Genomic DNA, 10,851 nt, shown 5'->3' on the forward strand with positions numbered 1-10,851 from the left:
CCCACCCCCCACTGTTGATCAATCCTGCAACCCGGTAATGTGCCTTGACTGGGAATTGAACTGTGACCTCCTTATTGATAGGTTGACACAACCACTGAGCCAACCTCGCTGGGTCTGGCGCCCCCCCCACCACCACCACCAATTATCTTTGTTATTAGTGGTGTCCTATTGTCTTAATACCTTAAAATTTTTCAAGGATTCTGAATATAAACAACTAACTTAGTTGTTGTTTTTGCTACATTGGGATTATTATTTTTTGTTTGTTAATCCTCACCTGAGGATATTTTTTCTATTGATTCTTAGAGAGAGTGGAAGGGAGGGAGAGAGGCATAGAGAGAGAAACATCGATGTGAAAGAGACACATCGATTGGTTGCCTCCAGCACTCACCCCAACTGGCACTGGGGATCGAGCCTGCAGCCGAGGGACATGCCCTTGACCAGAACTGAATCCATGACCCTTCAGTCTGAGGGCTGACACTCTAATCCAGGAGTGGGCAAACTTTTTGACTCGAGGGCCACAATGGGTTCTTAAACTGGACCGGAGGGCCGGAACAAAAGCATGGATGGAGTGTTTGTGTGAACTAATATAAATTCAAAGTAAACATCATTACATAAAAGGGTACGGTCTTTTTTTTTTTTTTTTTTTTTTTTTAGTTTTATTCATTTCAAACGGGCCGGATCCGGCCCGCGGGCCGTAGTTTGCCCACGGCTGCTCTAATCACTGAGCAAAACCAGCTAGGGCTACATTGGAATTATTGAAGGCTAGTTTTGATTTGTATTTAGCATAGTTATTTGGTAGACTTGTTAATAATTTGCTGACTCATTCTTTGAGAGTGGCTTTAGTACTCCATAGATTAGTTGACCCCCCTTTATTGTGTTGTGAGTCCTGTCATACTGCTGGCCAGTGTCTAATTTAAGAAGTAATATAAACAATCTGTTTAGTAACATTGAAGCACTGTCAGAAAGTGGCTGGCACTAGCACCACAATACTATTCTACTTAGCGGTCTCTAATGGGGTAGCGAAGACTGATTCTGCGTATCCATTTCCAAATAGTATTGAAATGGCTGATGGCGAGTGCAGGAAGATCCTTCTCCACAGCAGTCACAGAACAACTTCAGCTTTTACCTTTGTTTTTTAAGGTAAGTTAATGGCTAAAATTAGGAATGCATCCCCTTTTGACGTTCAAAGGGAATTTATACTTATCATCTGACGGTTGATAGTTTTCAGACTGTGTATGATTTGGTTGTATCTTCAAAAATAGAATAGTCACAGGAAAATCATTAATTGATAGTGGTTTTATATTTGTTGAAATAATCTTTTAAATATTAGATAAGATGAAACATTGTTTCACTAATAGTCAGTTTATAAGTAATAGTCTAGGAAAATACTGATAGCTAAAAAGAAAAGCCACAATGAAATTTTTGAATACAGCTCTTTCTGACTTTTTAATACTTAATATATAACGAATCTGAAGATCAAAATGTTCAGTATATTGCATTTATTTTACAGTGATAAATGACATAATTGGTTGTAACAAATATCTATAGGAAGTAACTTATATCTGGTATTTGTATGGTGATTTTGAAATTTTATTTGATGGAAGGTATGACCTGAGATGGTTTTAATTACTCATCTGGTCAGAGGATGAAGGCACTAAAACTTAAGATCGAAAAGAGGGCTCAGAAGAGCCTGTCTGAAGTTTGGGTAAGAACAGTGAAGGCTTGGTGAAGATTCCATTTGTTCGGGACACGCAAAGAAATTTCATAATGCTAAGCTTTGAATCTCTCACATAAGTTGGTATTATCCTTAGTGTGTTAGAGAAAAGTAATTTATTTTTAGAAATTAAAACTACTTTAAAACGAAACAAGATAATGCATTTAGAGTATTTCAGAGGATACTTATTTAAGGGTTGGGAAAGACAAAGAAAAGAAGGTAGAGTGAATGTACCTCGTTTTATTAATTTGTCTTTAGGACCCTATAAGCTCACTTAAAATTAAATGGGAGGAAAGTACCTTAAAAAAAGACAAAATGAAATAAATGTACCTTACCTCACTGTGTATCTGGTTGGTATGTTAAAAATACAGAGCAGTGGCTTTTAAGAACACAGAAATTCATACATGTCTTGTGGGTAATATCCTTATTAATAATATTGGAGTGAAGCCATTATGTGTAAGTTATAATAAAGAGCAAATGCAGTAATAATTGTCTGTAGGAACCAAGATTTTTAGCATGAGAGACAAGGGATATATAAAAATCCAAGCTGTTTAGTAAAATCCCTGTTATCCTAAATTTGGAACTATCATTTTGATCTCATGATCCATTTCTATTTAGAAAATATGCTTATATCCTAGCAATGTCCACCAAAAAGTCCCAGAACCACTAATCAGCCTAATAGCAGTCAATATCCTGGTGTCCAGATCATACTTTCTAAGTGTCATTTCCCTCTAGAAGAACCAGAGTTGCTTGGAGAAATGGCTGATTGCAGGTTTAGACCAAGAAATGTACAGGATAAACCCAGGTCACCTTGTCATACCAGAAACCTAGGATGCTACAGTTGTGTTAAAGGATGCAGGAGCCAGTTTGAGCACCAGTAAGAAGGGCAGTTACAGTGGATCAAAGCCATTAAATTTTTTGAGATTCAATGGTTCATAATTACTTAAAAAAAAAAAAATCGTTCCCTTTTAGAGGACAAGAGGGAAATCACTCTGAGGGAAAGCTGGTTGCCTGTGTACTGATTGGCTGTTACTTTCCAGTTCTTGTCTTTGGTTTGTTTTATTCTCTAGATTGCCCCAGTGGAGAACGACAATAGCTACGATGAACTGAAAAGAGATGCAAAGTTATGTTTATCACTAATGTCTCAGGGGTTGCTTTACCCTCATCAAGTGCCTTTGGTACTTCAGGTGCTAAAACAAGTAAGAGTGAATATCAAATATATATCTTTTTATTGGGATTTTGGCTTGTTCTAAGAATTTCACTAAGTCAGCTGCAGTGCACACAGTACCTGATACGTGTTTTCATTTTAATTTTTCTTTTAATATCAGTGAGTGCATGTACTGACCCAAGAACCAGACCTAGATTTTGTACCAGGCTCTGTCATCAGCGTCTATGATCTTGGGCAGATCACTCAACCCCCAAATATTCTGTGTACATAGAGTTAATTATTGAAGCACCTTGAATACAAAGTGCTTAATGAGGGAAGGGATGGTCATTTCCTTTTACCATTTCCCCTGTATGTTATTCACTTATATTTCCTAGCCTATGGTAGAAAAACCTAAGTGATTATGTATTTTCTGGTAGCATTTTTTAGTATACCTTGTGCTCAGCTTTATCCAGGGCAGCATGTGCTGTATAATATAAAAATGGGCATGTCCCCATGGTTTTCAGATTTTTAAGTTTAAATAACACCAAAAAATATTTTTAACAGCACAATATTTTGGTATTCTTTTTGTAGTGGAATTTAGTAGTTCTCAATCTTTTTTGCTTCAATACCCTGCTACTATCAAAATTAAAATAAAGTAATATGCAACCTTTTGAGGAGTTGGTCATGGATTATAAATAATTAATTGTCCTAAAATGGACTTTTATCTGTGTACTAGAGGCCCAGTGCACGAAATTCATGCCCAGGGGTGGGGGGTGTCCCTCAGCCCAGCCTGCACCCTCTCCAATCTGGGACCCCTCAAGAGATGTCTGACTGCCAATTTAGGCTGGATGCCCCTAATTGCCCTCCCCTGCAGGCTTGGTCCCCCCAACTGCCCTTCCCTGCAGGCCTGGGCCCCCCAGCTGCCCTTCCCTGCAAGCCTGGGTCCCCCCTGCTGCCCTCCCCTGCAGGCCTGGTCACCCCAGCTGCCCTTCCCTGCAGGCCTGGGCCCCCCAGCTGCCCTTCCCTGCAAGCCTGGGTCCCCCCTGCTGCCCTCCCCTGCAGGCCTGGTCACCCCAGCTGCCCTTCCCTGCAGGCCTGGACACCCCCAACTGCCTTCCTCTGTCGGCCCGGTCACCCCCAGCTGTCCTCTCCTGCAGGCCTGGGTACCCCCAAACTGCCCTCTCCTACTGGCCATCTTGTGTCCACATGGGGGTGGCCATCTTGTGTGCTGGAGTGGTGATCAATTTGCATATTACATCTTTATTATATAGGATTCCTCCCCTTTACTCTCCACTATTCATACATTCTGAATACCTTTACTGAAATAGCTTATATAACCTTTCATTTAGAAAGAACTATAAGATGAGGTTGCTCTAACTATCTGCATAAAATAGGTAGAATTATATTAGAAGATTTTACTTGTGTGTCATTTCTATGTCTGTCACCTCATGTTCTTGTCAGCACTCTTTTCATTGTTTGTGCCTCTCATTCACAGACGGCAAGAAGCAGTTCTTGGCATGCTAGATACACAGTGCTGACCTACCTCCAGGCCATGGTGTTTTACAACCTCTTTATTTTCCTCAACAATGACGATGCGGTGAAAGGTATCAGGTGGCTGGTCATAAGTCTGCTGGAGGATGAACAGCTGGAGGTAAAATTTAAGTTAAAGCAAGTAGAAATTTAAGAAATTAAAAGAAAGCATCCTGGCTCCCCTTTAAGTAGTATTTACACATTGACAGGATGTGTTCTATTGAAGTATAAATCACTAAAAGTAACGTTAATCTTAGTATAGCCCTCCTGAATTAGTTTGATATCCTATTCATGATTTCCTGTAATACTAATGGAAACAAACATTAGGCAGTTCTTATCCTGGTTTCCGTTTGCAGTTGTGCAGGTAACATTTGTGAACCAAAGTATTCTTATCTATGAAATTGCTGGTGATAATACTCTATCTGTGTATCTTACTGATTTTTAAATGACTAATAGGAATGTATGTGAAGGTAGTTTCAAGAAGATAACAAGTTCCACATAAATGTACTATCCCGTAAACTTAGGAAAGGGTTGTTGTTCCCTTTCATTTTCTTTGGTAGAGGAATCAAAGGCAACTTTTGTGGTGCACTATTAATATTTTGTACAATAAGATACATTAATTTGTTGAAATAGTCTAATATAAGAAAAGCATGTTGTGATAAATGTGGAGTAAGATATAACTTTCTAAATTGGCTTTAGGTAAAGAAATGTAATTGACATTTTTCCTTTATTTTATGACTTAATAGGTTTTCCATGTAGTGAGCACTCCCATTAATGATATATTTGAGAACACTAAAAATGGATTGCATCTGTAGGAAACTGGGAGTAGAAATGTTTCCATTTCCCTGATGAGCCTGTTCATTTCCCAGTCCAGCTTCCTGTGTTCTTTGAGCAGAATTGTCTAGTCCCCAGGGTACTCCCACCGTGGTGATAACAACTCCGACAGGCTTCAGTGAAAGTATTTACAGCTACCTATAAAATTTTACAAACTTTCCCTTATATTGTTTTTAACTAAAGACTGGAAATGGCAAGGTGGGAACTCTAAAGTCAGTGTTTACTAACTTTAAAGATTATAGCAATTGCATTAAAATTAACCGTTTTCTGGACCTTGTTTTAGAACATTTTTTATATTTTATTTTTCCCTCCATGTAGTAGGCTTAAACGTAACTGTTACCATAAATATAACAATGACTTTTATTAAAACTATCAATTTTAAAAGTGATGTTGACTAATAATTAAATGCATCTCTTATGATAATGTTGAAAACAATTTTGTAGTAATCTAAATGAGAAATGTTTAAAGAAAGCTTTGTAACATTTAAGCAGACTTATAAATAGGAAAATAATTTATAGAGAAATTTAATTTTGTATAAAATAGTTAAGCATTTACCTGAGTGTAGTGGCTTTTTTCAATTTTGAGGCTACAAATCTTTTGACAATCTGATAAAATCTCTATTAAGAAGCTGCAAAAGAGCATCTACACAATTTGCATACAAATGCCAGGGAAAGTCCCTACCCGGTTCCCATACCACCCTCCAGCCTCTGATATTCCAGCTGGTTTGGGATCTTCGTTCTAATGCAAGTGATTATCTCTGCAGGTTCGAGAAATGGCTGCAACCACCTTAAGTGGTCTGTTACAGTGTAACTTCCTTACCATAGACAGTCCTATGCAGATTCATTTTGAACAACTTTGCAAAACAAAACTACCGAAGAAAAGAAAGCGAGACCCTGGTTTCATAGGAGATACGATTCCTTCTGCAGGTAACAGTACTGGTAGGAAACACAAAGATTCTTTGGAGAATTAACCGGCTTACTCAACAAACATTTACTGAATACGTGTCTGTGCCCTGGGTCTGTGCTGGGGACTGGGAATAGTTGTCTCTGCTCTTGAGCTTTGCATGTAAAAGCTGAGCCAAATCGCTATGGCTCTCTTTTTCTTAACTTCAAAACTCCCTATCCACCATGTTGCATGTATGCCATATAATATACTTACAAACACACAATACACACACACATCTTTATTAAAATACTAGAGGCCCAATGCACGAAATTTGTGCAAGAGTAGGTCTTCATTCCTCTAGCTGCTGGCACTGGCTTCCCTCTGGCACCCACGACCCAGGCTTCCCTCGCAGCCCTGGCTTTGTCCGGAAGGACTTCAGGTCTAATTAGCATATTACGCTTTTATTATTATAGAAAATGGAAAGCACTTTAACTTCTATTGCTAAAGAAAGAATATAGAGTCTGTAGTAAACAGACACATTGCAGTTCTTTTTGTTTTGTTTTTTAAAGAACAGTTTATTGCCCTGGCTGGTGAGGCTCAGCAGTTAGAGTGTCAGCCCACACACCCAAGGGTCAGGGGTTTGATTCCCTGTCAAGGACATGTACTTGAGTTTCAGGTTCCATCCCCACCCCAGTTGGTGTGCATGCAGGAGGCAACCAATCTATGTGTCTCTCACATCAATGTTTCTGTCTTCCCCACCTCCCTCCCTCCCATTCTGTAAAAAATCAATGGAAAAAATACCCTCCGGTGAGGATTAATAACAACAAAAAGAATAGTTTATTGATTTTTAGAGAGAGAGAGAGAGAGAGAGAAACATTGATGTGAGAGCACAACATTGATCAGCTGCCTCCTGCATGCCCCCTACCAGAAATTGAGCCCACAACCTGGGTTTATGCCCAGACTGGAATCCAGCCAGCAACCTCTCAGGCATGGGACAGTGCCCAACCAACTGAGCCACACCAGCCAGGGCTTGCAGTTCTCTGTTGAGGGTGTTTACCTATGAATCGATGCATTCTGAAAAGTGCGGTCTAATTTTGATTGCGGTTTGTTTTAGCATCAGGGAATTACACTTTTGTATATGGTATAAATTGATTTTTAAAAAGCAATTATTTTGTTAGTTTTAGCAAATACAAGACACATTTGGATGTCTTTAGTTTGGCCTCAAACTCATGTTTTTCATGTGTGTGAATAAAGATTCATTTTAAACACACATTTACACATTGAAAATAACTAGCATAATCTAAAACTAATTTTATTTCACTGTAAAGAGGGCAATAGAGTCCTATCAGTATTTGCACTTTATTGCTGTTGTCTTTGCAGAGTTGGTCAAACGCCATGCTGGGGTGCTAGGACTTGGTGCATGTGTTCTTTCTAGTCCTTACGACGTTCCCACCTGGATGCCCCAGCTCCTTATGAATCTGAGTGCACATCTGAATGACCCTCAGCCTATTGAGGTAAAAGCTTTGTTGGTTTCTTTGCACACACATTATCAAGAGATGCTTTGTAAAACACCATTTATACTGATAATTCCCTACACATTCTGCACCTTAGGCTTTCAAACAGCCACTACTACTGCTACAGGGTCAAGCCTGTTTGTCAGTAATCATTAAAATCTTGCAGAGACCTTGATTCCATGTGAATATTTTATCCTTTGGTAGCAAGGGAATTACTGTAACTTCTGTCCTTCCCAGTCCAATGAAAGTAGTGTCAGTGTTGTCAGTATAAATGTTATACTTCTATTTTACTAGCATGTTCTATGTAGGAACTGTCTAATTAGGAGCTAATGTTAAATAGGAAAGCCTGATGGTATTATTTAGTGAGCACCTATGGTCCTAAATTAAACAACTCAGAAGATGAATGACTTTGTCCTTTTCAACTTAGTAAATAGATGTTACATGTATATTGAAACTGGTTTACTGATGTGGTGTAAGTTCCAATAGCTTGTCCAAGTAATTCTAAAGCGAGCTTGGTGTCTTTTAGCTCATTGGTTCTGTAGCATTCGGTGGGCAGTGAGATCTGAAGTCTAGAGAGTTTGTTACTTAGCTGAAGTAATCCTAAATATAATGCTAGTGGTTCAGAGAGGTCAGAATAATATGTATGTGGGTTGCCCACTCGACAGATGACTGTAAAGAAGACTTTATCCAATTTCCGAAGGACGCACCATGACAACTGGCAGGAACACAAACAGCAGTTCACCGACGACCAGCTGCTTGTTCTCACCGACCTCCTGGTGTCACCATGCTACTATGCATAGGAGGGTAAGTCAGCAGGGCTCTGGGTGAAAGAAGTCTGACATCCTCAGGGGAATGTCTTTGGTTCGCTGACTGAGAACTAGGTGCTCCTAAGTTTTTTCTTTTTTGCTGATATTCTTAGATGTCATTGTTTAGATAAAGTTTTTTAAAAATGTCATTTAAGTAAGTTCCCAGAGAATTTTTCCTTGCTTTTCTGCTTCAGTTATTAAGCAGACAAGTTATGTGACTGCTTGTAGATCTTTATAAGTGAGTAGGCTTAGTAGTTTGGAAATGGTAGACAAAAAATAATCTATTTTTTTAAATATATATTTTTATTGATTTCAAAGAGGGAGAGGAGAGAGAGAGAGAAACATCAATGATGAGAGAGAATCATTGATCGGCTGCCTCCTGCATGCCCCACTCTGGGGATCAAGCCTGCAACCAGGCACGTGCCCCAACTGGGAATCAAACTGTGACCTCCTGGTTCATAAGTTGAGGCTCAACTACTGAGCCACACCAGCTGGGCCAAAAAAGAACAAACCTGTTCTTTGTAGCCTCTTAGTGGGGCCTGGGCATTTTGGGTTGCCCTGAGGGCTCTAGGTTCTATATTGTAGTGAGAACATTTCATCAGGATTCTTAAATATTTATTATCTATTCTTATTAAAGAGGGAGGACCCAGAAGCCTTTCTACTTGGGATAGGAAGAATAAAGAAAAATTCACTTATTGGGCTTGACTGAAATTTTTTCCCTCTCTGATACAGGTGAGTAGTCCTCACTTCAAGCTCTTTTCATCAAAAGTTCCAGATCCTCAGGTACCATCTGTGGTGGCTCGCTGCTGGTTTTAACTCTCTGCCTTTGTCGAGCTCTCATCATCTTGGTGGTCTCTGTTTAGTCTCATTAGTCTGTGTTCCACAGGTTCTCAGCTGCCATTTGATTTCCTAACTTGTCCGGAACTGTTTCCAGAATATTGATCACTTTTTCTTTGAGGCATCTGACAAAACCACAGTGTCTCAGACTAGAAACAATTACCCAATATGATCATGGCATCCAAGACCAGACTGAGTCTAGGAACTCATTAAGAAACAGTTTACTTGGAATGGAGAATACCCATCTGTAAAACAGGTCCTCTCATTTCATTCATCTCAAATTATTTTGAATTCTTTCCAAATGGCTGTTGGGTTTAGATGGGAGTAGGGCTGTGGGCCATAAATCTGAAGCTTGGAGAGCCAGGAAGATGGAAGGAAGAGAGGACAGGTCTGGAACCAGCCAAGGACCTGATGGATTTCTTGACAAGACACAAAAGTGAAGCCGGTGTCCACCACGCGCCTCCCACAGACTGGAGTTTCTGGTGCTGAAGAGAAGAGTAACTGTGGGAAAACTGGGGATTTGGTGAATACATTTTTGATGGATTGTTGTGTGTGTATACAATGTATGATTTTGAAAATAAACATCAACAACAATAAACACCCTGACTGGTTGATTTACCTGTATTCTTTACAAATATTGTTTGACTCACTTTTAAAACTGTTATATTTCACCTAATAGAAGATTGCTGTGTTTGCAAAAATTCTGTAATTTCTTTCTGATTTTTTTTTTGCCTGCAGAATCGTTGAGAGACTAAGAAGTCTTGATATTTAATTGCCTTGTTTAATAAATGTTATATAGATGTAAAGGACTGTATAAATTGTAGGGATAGCTTTGGCAAGACTTTGTACAGATGCAACCTTTTACACAACACCATTGTGTAATTAATTTGTAAAATTCACATGTAGCTCTTTATTATAGTGATTTTGGCTTTTGTATCAAATTGAATGCCATTTTTTGCATTTTTAAATTATTTTCATGTTACAAAGCTGAGGTGTGGGGTTTTGTTTGAGTTCATTAATGTTAGAATGTCTGAATTTTTATGTAACTTTTTTGTGTGCATCTCAATGCAAACGCCACGTTTGCCTTTGACAAGTTTATAGAATGCAAGGTATCTTCTAGACAAAAAAAAAAGTAATTCACAAGTTTGTGAATCTCATCTTGCAACACACCCTGTACAGTCTTCCTTAAAGGAACACTACAGTATATTTTTTAGAATCTACTTGATGAATGACTCAATGCAGACCTAAGCACAGCAGAGGTCCTGGTACAGATCAGCACACACAGGCATAGTCCCTGTATAGAGTAGTGCCAAACTGACTATTTCATTGTGTACCTAGTTTAAAACCCAATAAATGAATTGTTTTTAACACCTGGCTTTTGTCTTCATTAAGCGGACAGAACAGTTCTGTAGGCAGTGACTCTATATGATTCCTTTGGATCCATAGATCTCAATCCATAAGTTCATGCCCCCTGACCAAAATGAGTTATCTAGGTTGGACCTGTCCACTAGAGTAGCTAATAGCTACATGTGGCTATTTACTTATAAATCAAATTAAAAATTCATTTCCTCAGTCTCACTAGGC

The 10,851-nt window shown here is 39.0% G+C and overlaps 1 protein-coding gene across 1 annotated transcript in view; it reads left to right on the plus strand.

Moving 5' to 3' along the window:
- Positions 1-10,639, plus strand: part of PSME4 (proteasome activator subunit 4) — a gene marked incomplete at its 5' end in the record, with an annotated part of 86,493 nt that extends 75,854 nt beyond the window's left edge. Inside the window, 7 exons of the mRNA XM_081100692.1 lie at positions 1,055-1,140; positions 2,785-2,913; positions 4,357-4,512; positions 5,989-6,151; positions 7,491-7,624; positions 8,290-8,428; positions 9,163-10,639. Of these exons, the coding sequence (XP_080956818.1) occupies positions 1,055-1,140; positions 2,785-2,913; positions 4,357-4,512; positions 5,989-6,151; positions 7,491-7,624; positions 8,290-8,424 (803 nt within the window). The 3' untranslated portion in view covers positions 8,425-8,428; positions 9,163-10,639. The remainder of the gene's footprint in view (positions 1-1,054; positions 1,141-2,784; positions 2,914-4,356; positions 4,513-5,988; positions 6,152-7,490; positions 7,625-8,289; positions 8,429-9,162) is intronic.
- Positions 10,640-10,851: the final 212 nt, after the last annotated feature.

This window comes from Myotis nattereri, assembly GCF_964212035.1.
Source record: "Myotis nattereri genome assembly, chromosome: 10".
Classification (NCBI taxonomy): Eukaryota; Metazoa; Chordata; class Mammalia; order Chiroptera; family Vespertilionidae; genus Myotis; species Myotis nattereri.